At 37.1% G+C, this 14,760-nt stretch overlaps 2 protein-coding genes across 3 annotated transcripts in view; one reads left to right on the forward strand and one right to left on the reverse strand.

Annotated features, from left to right (window-relative positions):
- The first annotated feature begins 550 nt into the window (after positions 1 to 550).
- Positions 551 to 3,400, forward strand: LOC110153214 (adenosine receptor A1-like). The gene is made up of 4 exons (XM_020917093.2): positions 551 to 706; positions 1,200 to 1,334; positions 1,958 to 2,136; positions 2,851 to 3,400. The coding sequence occupies exons 1-4, from the start codon at positions 551 to 553 to the stop codon at positions 3,398 to 3,400; spliced, it is 1,020 nt and encodes a 339-aa protein (XP_020772752.2).
- Positions 3,401 to 5,741: 2,341 nt separating this feature from the next.
- dmd (dystrophin) overlaps positions 5,742 to 14,760 on the reverse strand; it is a 229,785-nt gene continuing 220,766 nt past the window's right edge. For both annotated transcript variants that reach the window (XM_055164366.1, XM_055164360.1), the window contains 3 exons: positions 13,283 to 13,397; positions 13,110 to 13,196; positions 5,742 to 8,618 (listed from right to left, as the gene is read on the reverse strand). In XM_055164366.1, the coding sequence (XP_055020341.1) occupies positions 8,500 to 8,618; positions 13,110 to 13,196; positions 13,283 to 13,397 (321 nt within the window). In that variant the 3' untranslated portion in view covers positions 5,742 to 8,499. The remainder of the gene's footprint in view (positions 8,619 to 13,109; positions 13,197 to 13,282; positions 13,398 to 14,760) is intronic.

The following is a 14,760-nucleotide window of genomic DNA, read 5'->3' on the forward strand; positions in this document are numbered from 1 at the left end:
TTGAGTAATATAGGCCCTTTAAGCGTACATATATTTTTATGCCATGTTATCCAGCTATTTATGCCCATTGAAATAATAAATTAATGGCCATAAACTGGAGGGTAGTACACAATATTTACACAGGCATTCAGAGTCAGTGCTCTTCATTTATTTCAGTCCAGAAGGTGCCCGCTCACAGGGCCTCTGAAGCGTTCATAATAGCCAGTTGCACAAGGACTATTTGTTTTGGTGGAAGAGGCCGGGCTTTACGTCAATCATATCTCGTTTCCATTTGTTAAGGACCTTCTGTTGTTACTGCAGACTTCATTAAATCGCAGCTACTGTTTATGTAGTGTGGCGCTGGGGCTCATAATGTATTTTCATGGTTATTGCACTGTTTTGATGAAAATGTGAAGAGAGTGGATTAGCTCGAATTAATGAAGCCTGACTGGATCATCACATGTTTTTTGACAACAAGGAATAACACAATTTATAACTGTTTTGATTTTTTAGAATCTAAAATATGCTTAATTTTAGTAGTGGCATATTTAACCAAACTTCAGGAGCGTGCATGAATGAGCTGCCTTACGCCAACAGCCCTACATCCAAAAATCTGTACATGGCTTTGGAGCTTTTCATTGCGCTGCTTGCTATTACCGGCAACTTCTTGGTTTGTTTGGCCTTCACCCGAACCAAGAGGCTCCGAACGGTCACCAACTACTTCCTGGTAAGAATTAGATTTGAAATAGTTTTATGTAGAGAGTGAGTAGATGGATTAAACTTCCTACATTAAACAAGAATTGACTCTTGTGAGCTTTAAGACGTGTTTGAATATTGTTCCCTCATCAAAAACATACCTGGAGTTGTGTTTTGTTTCATTCACACACGTTTGAGAAATCCTCTATTATTATTATTATTATTACATCTCCAAATGCTCTGTTCCACCTTGTGATGTAATAAAACAGTATTTTTCAAATTAACAGCTACATTTTACCTTCTGTTTATGTTTAGTAGAGACTAGAAATTCCAGGGCTGAAATGAAGTGTTTTCTGTTTGAGAGAAGAACTCAGCCTTAACATGCAGGGTCTGTGCATTCAACATGTGTGAATGAAATAAAACACAACTCCAGGTTTGTTTTTGAAGAGGAAACATTATAACACAGATTAGAAAATAGCATAATATGAGCCCTTTCAGTAAACCTATACGTATTTGTTTTGAAGGCGTCTCTGGCTGTGGCGGACATGTTGGTGGGGTTGGTGGCCATCCCCTGTGCTGTGTTCACTGACCTGGGACAACCTCACCACGACCTGCCTCTGTGTCTGCTCATGCTCAGCGTGTTACTGGTGCTCACACAGGTACCACTGACTTCTCTGTAAACAACAATGGAAGAAAAGATAGGCGTTAGTGGATGTCACCTTTGCATTGAAATGAATGAAAATATGATTGAACATAAGTGGTTTAGTGGGCTCAAATCTCACATAAGAAACCAATTAATTTAAGGTTGTGTACATAATTTGATGTTTTAATTTCAGATGAAGCTAAAGGGTCTACAACTATACATAATTAAACTTTTCACTGTCTTCACTGCCCCAAATAATTCACAAGAAAATCTGTTACAGTTGCTTTCTAATGAAACTTAATAACTATCTAAGCAATCAAGTAACTTAAAGGGGCACTATGGAACTTTCCTGGTGCTGTTTTCCTTTGCTTGTCTCCATACTAGAGATGTTATTGCTTTGCCTATAATGTTCCACAGTACAGCATTATACTATCTCCACAGGTGAAGATACAACTCAAATTTTCAATGTAACTTTAGCAATAAAAACCTAAATAAAATGCAAGATGGATACATTAAATGCTATACTGTGGAACATTCCAGGCAAATGACATGACAAATTACAATGTGCAACTGTAAATTCATGTTTTAATTCTAAGCATGGAGTATTAACCCAACTACTATTCATCTAAACGTCTCCAGAGCTCTGTCTTGAGTCTGTTAGCCGTAGCCGCCGAGCGCTACATGGCCATCCTGATGCCCTTCCAGTACCAGCGCCTGATGAGCCCCAGAGCCGCCCGCCTCACCCTGCTGTTCACCTGGACCATGGCCGTGCTCTCTGGGTGTGTGCCCATCATCCACTGGCGGAACCAGGACTCCACGTAAGACCAAACTGAAAAGACAGAACAGAAGTAAATAGAGGAAGCTTTGTGTACTGATTACACCCAATCCAGATCCTAAATATTCTAAAGGTTTGTGAGCTAGAAATGTGAAAATAGAGTAAGTTTGGTAGCTTCATTGCACGGTTCAACTTTAAATCTAAGGCAAATATTGTTTTTTGATAAGCTGAAATATAAACAGAACTTGTCATATTGGAAGGTGATCTGCCCCAAACAAACTTTAACATCTGCAATATTTATTTTTTTATTTGAGTGAAATTTTGCCTCCTCAAGCTTTCTTAAAATTCAAAATAAATGCCACGAAAGTCCTAGTTATAATGCCATATCTAAATAATCATTAAAGAACTGTAATATATGTGAAAAGGTTGTAAATGTGAATTCAGAATGATTGATATTTTGTTCCCCTTTTTAATTTAAAGATGCACTATGTAACTTTACAGGTGGAGTGTCTACCTGTACCACCTGTTTGTCTCTATAGAGATGTTATTGCTTTGCTTAGAATGTTCCACTGTATGGCATCAAACCTATCCATCTCCATGGAGACAAGAAGGTCAGGCCAAGTTATTTTAAATCAATAATAACAAATTGTATCAACCTTCTTTTCTCATTCTTGTCAACAGTAAAATATCAATGGACGTCACTATGTTGTATTTCACTTTTATGGCCTATTCATAATCCATATATCTCTCATCACAGGTACTGCGTCTTCACCTGTGTCATCGATATGAGCTTCATGGTTTACTTCAACTTCTTCTGTTTCATGCTAGTACCTCTCATCGCCATGTTCATCATCTACGCTCACATTTTCCTCATCGTCCAGTGCCAGCTCCGTCGCATCGCCCAGACCCGGACTCGCACCCCCAGCAGCGGGAGTGTGGACGCTGTTGAGGGACAAACTAGAAACGACACACAAAGACCATCCATTGACTCTATATTCACTCTAACTAATGCGCTTGACCCAAATAGGGTGAAAACAATACGTACTCACCAGGAGATGCAAAAGGCCACCTCCCTCTTCCTCCTCCTCTTCCTTTTCACTTTGTGCTGGATGCCGATTCACCTCATTAACTGCGTGCTCTTCTTCTGTCCGACCTGCAATGTGCCCGTGTCCATAATTCTAGTGGCCATCATGTTGTCCCACGCAAACTCAGCGCTCAACCCCGTCCTATACGCGTACAGGCTGACGTCCTTCAGGAGGGCCCTTGTGGACATGTGGAGGTCTATGTGGGGATGTAAACACAACTGAAGGATTAAAAATTACACTTTTAATTTGTACATCATGTTTACTGCTTGCAATTAATGTAGCTTATTTATTTCAGTATGTATGAGTAACTTTTTAAAGGTTGAATGGTTAAAATTGACTCTTGTGAGCTTTAAGCCATGTTAGAAAGTTGTTATCTCATCAAAAACATACCTGGAGTTGTGTTTTGTTTCATTCACACATGCTTGAGTAATCCTTTATTATCAGTCTGTCTACATCTCCAAAGCTCAAAATGCTCTTTTCCACTTTGTGATGTCATGAAGTTATAGTTTTCAAGTTAACAGCTACTTTTTATCTTTAGTTCAGTAGAGACTGTCAATTCTAGAGCTGAAAGTATCCAGCTGATTCTAGTGAAAGTGTATGGAGATTAAAATTATAGTAGAGCACTTCCTATTTTACCACATGACATCATAAGGTGGAACAGTGTTTTCAGTTTGAGAGAAGAACTCAGCCTAAAAATGCAGGATTTGTACGTTAAACATGTGTAAATGAAATAAAACACAAATCCAAATGAGGAAACAACATTATAACATAGATGAGATCTTAGATGAGTTTTTATTTACATTTACAATAAACCACTGTGCTCTTTCTTGAGTAAAACTTCCCACTGTGAATTAGCCCCAAAACCTTCATGAGGACATTGCATTTTTTTTTTTCACCAGTGCTTCAGATAAAACTTTGTGTTTACACTGAATTTAGATCTGCACCAGTTTTTGTGCATTATGTAAGTCTACAAGGTTAATTTCTACACTGTCCTAATGCCAACACAAAGGAGATAACAATTTAAATTTGATGTTGCAAAAAAAAAAATCTGTTTTTAAATTATCCTTATTGCTTTGGCTAAGTTGTACTACTAGACATAAACGTACCTGATCTTTTTTTTTTTTTTTTCTTCAAACCTTGACAGTTTGAGCTGCACTTTTCTGCGTCCTTCAATGTCATGTGGTCTTCCTGTGGCACGCCTGGTCCTACTCAGAGCAGCAGGAGGACAGCGCCATCTGCAGTCAGACTCCTTCATAGCTCCTTCATAGCTACCTGGTTTGAGCTTTGGATAGAAGTTTCTCTGATAGAGCAGAGTAGACCCTTCACCATCTTTTCCTCAGCCTCATTCTCCAGACTCTCCCTTTCCACTAAATGATCTTGGATTTCATAACAGAGAAAGCATTTTTCTTTTCCAGATTTTCCTCTCAAGTCTTGTTCCCAGTTAATTAATTTGCTCTGCCGTCTCCAGACATCTCCTTTCAATGGCATGAACCTCTCTCTTTTCCTTGGCCAGTTCAGTTTTGTAGCAGCAAACGTCTTAGGACGTTAGAGGTGCGTGATGTTTTTGTCTTTTAAGAGGCGTAGAAATGAATGACTCTTAAAATACAGAGACACTTTAACCATAGAGGGCAGCACACACTCAGTTTTAGTTACAGACCACAAAGCTGCAAATTTACCTGGTTCATTGGCAGTGGTGGAACGTGATTAAATAAAAGTAGTAAAGTACTGTACTTTAAGTAATTTTAGGTATTTGTACTTCACATAAATACCTTTTACGTTTGCTTCACTACATCTGAGAGCTGGTATCTGTACCTTCTACTCCACTGCAATTTTTGAATGGTAAATACTTTATTATAGTTTGAGTCCTGCTGAAAAGCTTGAGGGTTTATTTCTAACATGTTTGTAGTTTGAACAAACAAATATACAAAAAATAAAAACAGCTGGGGAAAAAAATGATCGACTCAATTCTTTCTGCTCAACAAAATTCAGCACAAATCCTTGTCAAAATCACTACAGAACATTAAAATCTTTTTTAGAGCTCAAATTATGAGGAAAATACTTTTACTTTTCACTCTGTAAGTACATTTTTAAATGTACTTTAATATTTTTAAGTATTTCTTCACTCCAGTATCCATACTTTTACTTACCTCGAGTACTTCATTCACCTCTGCTACTATGAACAGTAAATAAAGCTACTAAAAACCATATGTGCAGTTTAGCTACAAAATATGCTTTAGTTTTTAATTTTAAATAACAAAATATCAATGATTAGTTTAATCTAATTTAAGAAACATACATTTTTATTTTTTTTACCTTATGTTCTGAAAATTGTTATTGAGACCAAGTATTTTTCATGTTTCGCAATGTTTTCTTTTTAAAATTATAATTACTTTCCATTTTTGAAATTAAGAACAAACAAAAAAAATGGTCAAAACAATAAAAAGCCACCCTCTCTCCACACTCAAAACACACAAAACTACACAAAAAAACTCTAGATACACAAGTCCAGTCCTGTAAAAAATAAAATAAAATCAAACTCAGAAATGACCAGAAGCCAGTCCGCTGAACATAACTGCGTGCTTTATTGATATACAGTAAAGCATTTTATAATACAGTAGTAAGGCATATATTTGGTGGAATCTGATATGTTGTGACGTATAGACGCGTTATTTCAGACGTGAGGGTGGTGAAGATGAGAAGACAAAAAAGTTAGAACAACTCAGTTTCAGTGTCCGTCTGGTTTGAAAACAAAAACTTTTGGATCATGCTGCCAAAAACATAACACAAAAATACACACACCTCCTACACTCGAGATTCTCTGAGTGGTTAGACATTAAATATAAACTTATTTTAGCCACACATGCTAAAATAATCCTAACAAAAAGACAAAAAAAGTAGCTAGAATGAGTGCATCCTCCACAAATGAAGTAACTGACAGCAGTGCACGATAGTTTGGGATTCTGAACATTCTGATCTGACCGTATGTGGTAGTAGCGTAATTGGGACATCATGCCAGACTACCCACAATGCATCTGGGTGGACTCGGGTGGGACCTGTTCTGACAAATCCGCAATGGACGTTGACGATTCGCACGAGGTAGAGCTTGCATCATCCTAACCTGTTCAAAAGGAAGCAACAAAACTCAAACTAGCAGCCTTGTAAAACGCAAAATTGTATTATTATTATTATTATTATTATTACTAGCACATTCACTTAAAGTTTGTAATAGGACCTTTGAAAATTACCAGTGCAATTTGGATTTCGGACTACAGCCTGAAACAGAGTGGACAATGCAAACTAATCTGTCAAAAAGTACAAATTTTGAGCAAAGAATATCTCTTTCTAACTCTAATAAGTCAGTATAGTCAATGTAAATGTTACTAGGTTAGACAGTAGATCAGTGGGTAGAGTTTGTCCACTGATCCAAAAGTTTGCGGTTCAAATCCCGTTCTCGACATAAAGATCGTCATATTAAAGGTGCACAATGTAACTTTTCTGGAGGGGGTTTTCCAATTACTTGCGTCCATGGGGATGTTGCTGCTTTTCCTGGAATGTTCCACAGTATGGCATTAAACTACAAGTATATAACTCGTAATATATATCCATTCTTTAACCACAAACGGGGTTCCCACTGTTTCACTGACAAAATGTTTACACTTTTCCATGACTTTTTCATGACCTAAAGTGAATTTTCCATGGTTCCCTACATGTGTAGAATAGATCATACTTTTAGTGCTAAATATGAAATGTTAACCCTTTCCACTTATCTTATGGCTTGGTATTACAGTTTTTTAACATTCAAAATATTGTCAGTGCATTAGCGTCTCTTTTAAACAAAAGGTGCATACGTTCAGAAATAACCATAATAGCCTAATGAGAACTTAACAGAACGCTATAGTTGTGTGAAAGAGATACTAAAATTTCACCACTTTTCCAGGCCTAGAAATGACATTTTCAATTTCCATGATTTTTCAAGGATTTCCATGACTATGTGAACTCTGCATAAGACGCCTGGAATTGAAGACATGTAGAAAGACAAATTTAATACTAAAATTTCACACAAATTCTGATACTAAAGGAATCGATACTCAATACTGACTATAGCAACATGTTGGTGTGTAAAACACTCTTTAGACAACAGAATGTCATTTTCAACATTAAATCATGGTACTTTCATTATATCACCATGTGGTCTTATCTGTGTAATCCCTCAGTGGTCCAGTTAGGTTCCAGAGTGTTCCATGGGCGTATACTAGTCAACGTGCTCTTATACTTGTTCTGATAAAGCTCAAGATCATTCTAAAGATATTTAGGAAGTTAATTTCTGTCCTGTGAATCTAACTTTTTTTTTTTACTACTGATACTAGCTCAATTAGGTGTCTAGTTCCAACACTAGTTTTAATATCGATTAGTATCTGATTTGCAGTACTTTTTCAGTACCCTATTACATACTTACTACATTCCAGGTAAAACAACAACATCTCTATGGAGACAAGAAGATATCAGACCCTGTACCAGAAAAGTTACACAGTACACCTTTAATTACAGCAGTGTTTAAAGTAGCTTGACATCTTAGCTACACTCCATACCTATCTCTAGCCATTCTGTCCCAGGCTTAGTACAGTGCTTTTACATACAGTACTCCAAATCATAAAATAAGGGGAAAAAAACTATTGTATGGATGGATATATGAAGTTAAATCAAAGCTACATAATGTTACGTAATGTCAAATAGGCACCATCACACTCACACACCCACACTTAAATTGTACTGCAAAGACCCAGGATGCCAGTAGTGTAATAGAAACATCTTATAGAAAGCACCCTTACGATTACAATCTTATTTTTTCCCCCCATACAAATATGTGAAATGCTTTAGCGCTATACCCCCGTTTACAAATAGATGGCGATAGATACGATCACGTCAACACACACACTTGTATCTTGTCATTGTGCCCCAACCCCGATATACCCCTTATTTTATACAATTGCATAGAAGTTTAAAAATCAGCCTCTGTTAATAATAAAACGATTTCTCAGGACGTATTTTTTAAGAAACTACTCAAATCTACAAGTTATAATGTTTTGTCATTTTTCTTTAGTTTTTTTTTTTTAATCGACGTCGCAATCCTTCACAAAAATAGACGTTATATATTCTCTTTGTAAACTGTTGAGTTCCGATCCAGTTGTTTTGACTAGAAAAGCATGCGGCAGGTAAGGTAAGGTGGGTGGGTAGGTAGGTGGGCCGGATGGGGAGGAAGAGAAGAGAAGGGTGGAGTTTGGAAGATGAAGGGGCGGGTCTCGGAGGATGAGGGGGCGGGGTCAGAAGCGCAGGGCCTCGTGCGATTCGGCGCTCTGCTCGTCAGTCATCACGGTGACCAGAGACTCCATGGCGCGGCCCAGATCGTCCGCCATGTGGAACAAACTGCCGATGGAGGGGCCTGTGGAGAGGGGACAGAAGGATACGGGTGAGGATAAAGAGAAAATATGAACAACGCTTAAATGTATTCCTCATTGTTTTTTTTATGGACGCACATCTGAAGTTAATACAAAGTTGCTTGTTAAAGAGCCCATATTATGCTCTTTTCTAATCTATGTTATGATGTTGTTTTCTGATCAAAAACATACCAGGAGTTGTGTTTTGTTTCATTCACACGCAAATCCTTCTTCATATTTAGCGCTTATCTCAAATGCAAAACACTCCACCTTGTGATGTCATGCGGTAATACAGAAAGGGCGTCACTGTGTTTTACAACTCAGTACACCTTCACTAGAATCATTTGGATAATATCAGAGCTGGAACTGCCAATATCTACTGAACTAAAAGTAAATGGTAGCTGTTAACTTGAAAACTACCGCTTTCTGAATACTTCCAAAATGCTCTCTTCCACCTTCACAAGGTGGAACAGACACTCTGAGCTGGAGATGTAGACAGACTAATAATAAAGGGTGATTCAAGAATGTGTGAATGAAACAAAACACAACTTCGGATCTGTTTTTGAGGAGGTTTTTGAGATTATAACATGGCTTAAAGTTCACATGAGTCATTTTTTACGCAAGATAGGACCTTTAAAATGTCCCCGTTTAAAAAAAAAAAAAAGATACAGAGGACACAAGAAGGATGTAACAATATCCAAATCTCTCGGTATGATATCATGATATGCATCTCATGGTGCGATATTTACTGCAATATTTTGGAGAGGCTGATATAAATCTAGATAGGACACTTTTTTGCTTTTAAAATACCTTGATAAGATTTTGGTGTGAATTATTTCCATCATAATCACAAAGATTCAAGTAAAAAACATATCTTCATGTTGTCTGCACTGAAATGAATCATGGGATATGGAGTTCCCCGTGTTTATAAGCTGTAAAAACATACATTTAAGCAAAGGAACTTGTGATTCGATATTGTATAGTGACAGCCCACGATATTATTGTGAGACTTATGAAGATATGATCACAATATTTTGGTTATTGTTACATCCCTACACAAGAATGAAAGTACATATGGTACAATGTAAACTACCTATGTATTTTTTGTTAAATTCAGTTAGATTTTTTTGTTCTCAATCTAGCAGTTATTGAATGTACACAAATATTGCTTTTATAACTGCAGAATTTCCGAACATACAAAGCTCTGTGTAGTCCCTTGGTTATTGTCCAAGCCTGTGGTCTAAGTTTAGTCCCTGGTCTAGTCCCTGGTCTAGTCTCAAGTGTTCCACCATATACCTTCTTCAAAATAAGTGACAGTTAAAATCCATCTAAAAGCACAGTAGTACAGTAGTAGTAGTACGTAGTTTGTCCCCTGCATCACTGAGGGCTTACTTTTTGATGTTACTTTCACGACTCTGCCGTCTTTACTCCTCTGACATCTTTTACACTAGCTCTTCCTTTAAACAAACACGACGTCGACGCTCCTGCACAGTTCAGATCCCGTCACTTTGGAGTCTGTAGATGTAGCTTTGTTTTACCCCTGAGCTGTTGTCTGCTCTGTACCGAACGCTGTGTACTCCAGTGTACATGTACTAGTATACAGCCGCGTATCACACAATACACAAGGTAAACAGTACTGCAAATACGAAGGAGGGGCAGAGAAGAGGAAATTAAAGAAAAGATAGACTGCTCCTTCCATGCATCCCTGTAAACTAAATGTGAAATGAATTTTAGAGGGTTACAATAGTTTGAGGAGCTTTGACTAGTTCAGATTAAGTTAATTTGTCTCAAGCTAAACTATCTGTCCATGGAACTTGTGTGGCTGTGTGAAAATGTTCAATACAATTAGGTAAAGAATAAAAAAAACAAAAAACAAAAACATTCAAAACAGAGCAAAAACTAAATGAGTAAAAAAAGAAATACCAAAAAAAAAAAAAAAAAAAAAAGAATAGTTAAATAAAGTGAACATTTTTGCAGTGCTCTGTGCCATAGCATCCATGTATAAATAATATCATGTGGACAGAAGAGTGACTCAGTGTTTTGGTGCAGATATTAGACTGAGCAGGAGGGTTACCAAATAGGGACGTTCAGAGACACTTACCGCTCATGGGTGCCCCCTTCTCCCCCCTGGGTCAGGAGAAAGAGGAGAGGAAGAAGAGAAAAAGAGAAAAAAAGTCATTAACAAGTGGACAGGGAGAGAGATAGAAAGAGAGATAGATATAGATGAAGGGAGTAAAGAGACAGTAAAACAGATAATAGAAAAAAGAAACAAGAGGACATACATTTCACATAAGAACAGAAGAAGTAAAGAATCACTAAGCAGCTTTTCTGGTCCATCACTACCTGCTTGTCTCTGTGGAGAGGTTAATACTTGGCATTATCCCACAGACTAGTTAAATAGCGCCAGAGGTGGGAACAAGTTGTTTTGCAAGTCTCAAACAAGTCTCAAGTCTTTGACCTCAAGCCCGAGTCAAGTCCGAAGTCAAAGGCAGGCAAGTCCAAGTCAAGGTTCGAGTCACTGGGTCCAATCCAAGTCATCTGCTTTGAGCTTCAAGCCATTTCAAGTCTTTAAACCAAAGTATATATAGTAATATATCTTAGATTTTTGCAATTTATATGAATTTTAAACTAAACTGTACTTAAAACATAAGGAATATTTATATAAGAGTTGAAGAAATGCTAATTTTTTCTTTTTAAATGTCTTGACCAGAGTGCGAATTATTGCGGACAGGAAGAGTTAAGATTTAAGAGTGCTTAATAACAGTTAATTTGTTAACTAGTCTAAGCATCAAGTCTTTTCAAGTTACAGGGTTCAAGTCCGAGTCAAGTCCCAAGTCACTGACCTTCAAGTCCAAGTCAAGTCCACGTCAAGTCCCAAGTCTTTGTCTGTTTTATCAAATAAAGTCTCAAGTCCTAAAAATTGTGATTCAGGTCTGACTTGAGTCCAAGTCACAATTGTAAGTCCCCACCTCAGAATAGTGCACCTTTAAAATTGGCACTGTGATTTGAAAATATTAGTCAATGAAAATAGTATTTAAGTTTTTAGTTATATTAAACTAATAGTTGACAAAAATGCAGTAATATTGTGTGTACTACTATCCGCCTTTAGTAGGGTAACCTTGGACAAGCTAGATCCTCTATAACAAGTGTTTTGAATCGAAGGAACTGAACCCACAACCTCCTCACTTAAAAAAAGGAAACTGGACCCCATTAGAGCTCATATTAAATGCACTTTCTTTGACATTTTATGCAACAGAAGCTAGTAGCAGTATAACTTTCTTCAATGTTGTCATGATACTAAAATTTCAAACTCAATTTCAATACTTAGGAAGAGACTTGATTTAGTATCTATACCTGCTCAAATAAGTATCTAGTTGCGATACTACAGTAGTTTTAGCATCGATTAGTATCTGCGAGCCCTAGTCATTTCAACCATAAACATCAGCGTGTAACTTTCTAATATAAGTTTTTTATTCCAGCTAACATTTCATAGTTATATTAAAAAGTATTTCTTGCCTGTTCTTGTAAAATGTGCTTAACAACCCTGCGGCTATAACACGCTCTATTGTGCACCTGAGACCAAACTGTTTTCGAAGCGTTTTCAATTTGCCACCAGTGACTCCTCCGATCTCGGGGCGAAATTCTGACATGAATTTTTGATGATACTTTCCTCCACTAGATAATAATATTTGGTAATTAGACAACTTACACTTTTAATTAGCTCTTAAAGTTTCGCGCTGAAGGGAGTGTTTGAGGATCGTTAAAATATTGCCAATCTTCGAGGAATAACATCGTTTTATGGTGGCATAAAACTTTGAGCATTTAACACAGAGACGATTTTTATGGTAAATTGTAGTTTTTATAAGACTAAATAGCTTTTAAATTTCTGTTTCGTGGTTTCCCCTGCCAGAAGGATCATTAACTTAAAGTGTAAACTTGAGGGAGCTTAAAATATGAATTTCTAACATACAGTTGTGTCCAATTGTAATGGCTGAATAGTAAAAAACAACAGCTTAAAAATCACATTATTATTTAAAGAGGGGGTATTTTACTTCTATAGGGTATTAACTGCTAAAATATAACATATTTAGATCACCATGTTACCTTTTATTGTTTTGAAAATGCTATATTCGCCGAATAATAAAAAATAATTTATTAACATGTTTTACAAGTTTCAGTTTCATTTTTGATACTCAGAGTCTCCCACCTCTTTGCTCTCTACACTAAGTCGCTCCCCCTTCAGAGCAATATCACAACACAATTAGCGTGCATCCCACTAATGAAACTTCTGCACATTGCATCAGATTTGTCAAATTTTTGCGTACATCATGTATTTGTATATTTATGGAAACCTCTTCAGGCATGTTTTTTGATGAGGGAACAGCGTTATAATATGGTTGAAAGCTAAAAAAAAAAGTTATGGCATAATACCTCCTCTTTAAGCTCTAAATTGGTCTACTAGACATACATGGATTTAAACTAATTGAAGACGTTACCTTGACTATGAGGGAACGAATGGTTGAGCTGCTCCATCACCTCCTCTAACCCGGCGTCTTGGGATGGACTGGAGAGCTCGTCATCACCTTATGAAACAAAAACAGACTCAGATATTGCCAGGAGATGTTTCCTTATGAATGCATGGATTTTCAAACAGAATCTGCATTTGTACCCATGGTGTCTGTGGTTTGACTGGCGGCCACTCTGAGCACGGGGAGGGAGGAGTCGGAGCGCTGTGACGAGGTGGAGGGGGAGGAGAGAGCCGTGCCGTTCACCTTGGAATCCGTCTACAGATAAGAAAGATACAGATTGTGATTTTCAATGTTAAATCGTCGTACTTTCTATTACCATGTAGTCATTGAATGTTTCCCCTTTCTTTTCATTAATTGTACATGTTTTGAATGTCTTTCAAAGTATGGGGACTATATGTTGTGCTTTTTTAAATTTAAAATGTCCAAAATAAAGTAACACAGGTCTAATAGATCTTATATCTGTAACCCCAATCTCTCGTCCAGGTAGGTTCTTTAGGTGTCCATGGGCGTATACTAGTCTATGTGCTCTTATACTTGTTCTGATACAGCTCAAGATCATTCTAAAGCTATTTTTCATTTTTTAGTACTACCTGCTCAAATAATCTAGATAGGACACTAGTTTTAGTATCAATTGGCGTCAGTTTTTCGATACTTTTGACATCCCTTAGATAGATGGATAGATAAATAAATAAAACCATCTCGGCTTAATCGGGCGAGTCAAAGGCAAGTTAACTCTCCCCAGAAGGCTATTACCGCCCGCCAGGCAATACAGGAGAAGCTATGCATTGTAATGGAACAGCAGAGGAAACTTTTAATCTACTCGATCTCAGCTGTTTATTTATGCTGGTGGCGTCTGCGGCTGGCCACATAAGAATAAAAGGTATCGCTGGAGTTTTTTCAATTAGCATAACGCAAAGGCTGCAAAAAGTATTATAGTTTGTCCTCTGCAAACTATAAAATATCCCGTCTAAACCATAGACTGTGTAAAGAAGTGGACTGAATTGGAATTCTAATCACAATTGCAAAGCTTGTCAGAAGAACAAAAATCTGACAAAAAATAAAATCAAATCACAATTTCAAAGTTTTACAGCATCATAATTTAAAAATGCATTATGTAACTTTTCTGGTGGAGGGTCCGTCAAATGCTGTTCTCCATGGAGATCTCATTGCTTTGTCTGGAATGTTTCATAGTACGGCATTAAACCTTTTTAGTGTCATGGAGAGTAAACTAGACCACAGCTCAGTAAGAATGCCTGTTTTTCTAGGTATTTGAGCAATAAAACCACTTGTAATTTAATAAATGTAAAGAAGAGCTGCATAAAGTCACACTGTGGAACATTCCAGGCAGTAATGACATATCCATAGATACAAGCAGCTGATGGACTTCCAACGAAAAAGTTACGTCATTAACAGTGAATAACAATGAGCATTTTACCATAATTTATTCAATTTTTGGACATGTTACAATACTAGTTTTGATATGTCTGGTCTTCATCTAGTCAAAAAAGCATGACAAAAAGTAAAGTAAATCTCTATAACAGATTTCTTTTTAACTCCACCAGATGGCAGTGTGCCTCCCGTGCACGCTGATATCCCCTGTAGTTGCATCATGGCAGTG

Source organism: Boleophthalmus pectinirostris, unplaced genomic scaffold, assembly GCF_026225935.1.
Source record: "Boleophthalmus pectinirostris isolate CB_2022bp ecotype Guang Dong unplaced genomic scaffold, ASM2622593v1 HiC_scaffold_11, whole genome shotgun sequence".
Taxonomy (NCBI): Eukaryota; Metazoa; Chordata; class Actinopteri; order Gobiiformes; family Gobiidae; genus Boleophthalmus; species Boleophthalmus pectinirostris.

Coding starts and splice junctions, on each gene's coding strand:
- LOC110153214 (XM_020917093.2), top strand. CDS start 551: ATGAATGAGCTGCCTTACGCCAACAGCCCTACATCCAAAAATCTGTAC. Junction 1,335..1,957: donor TGTTACTGGTGCTCACACAG/GTACCACTGACT, acceptor AAACGTCTCCAG/AGCTCTGTCTTGAGTCTGTT. Junction 2,137..2,850: donor TGGCGGAACCAGGACTCCAC/GTAAGACCAAAC, acceptor CTCTCATCACAG/GTACTGCGTCTTCACCTGTG.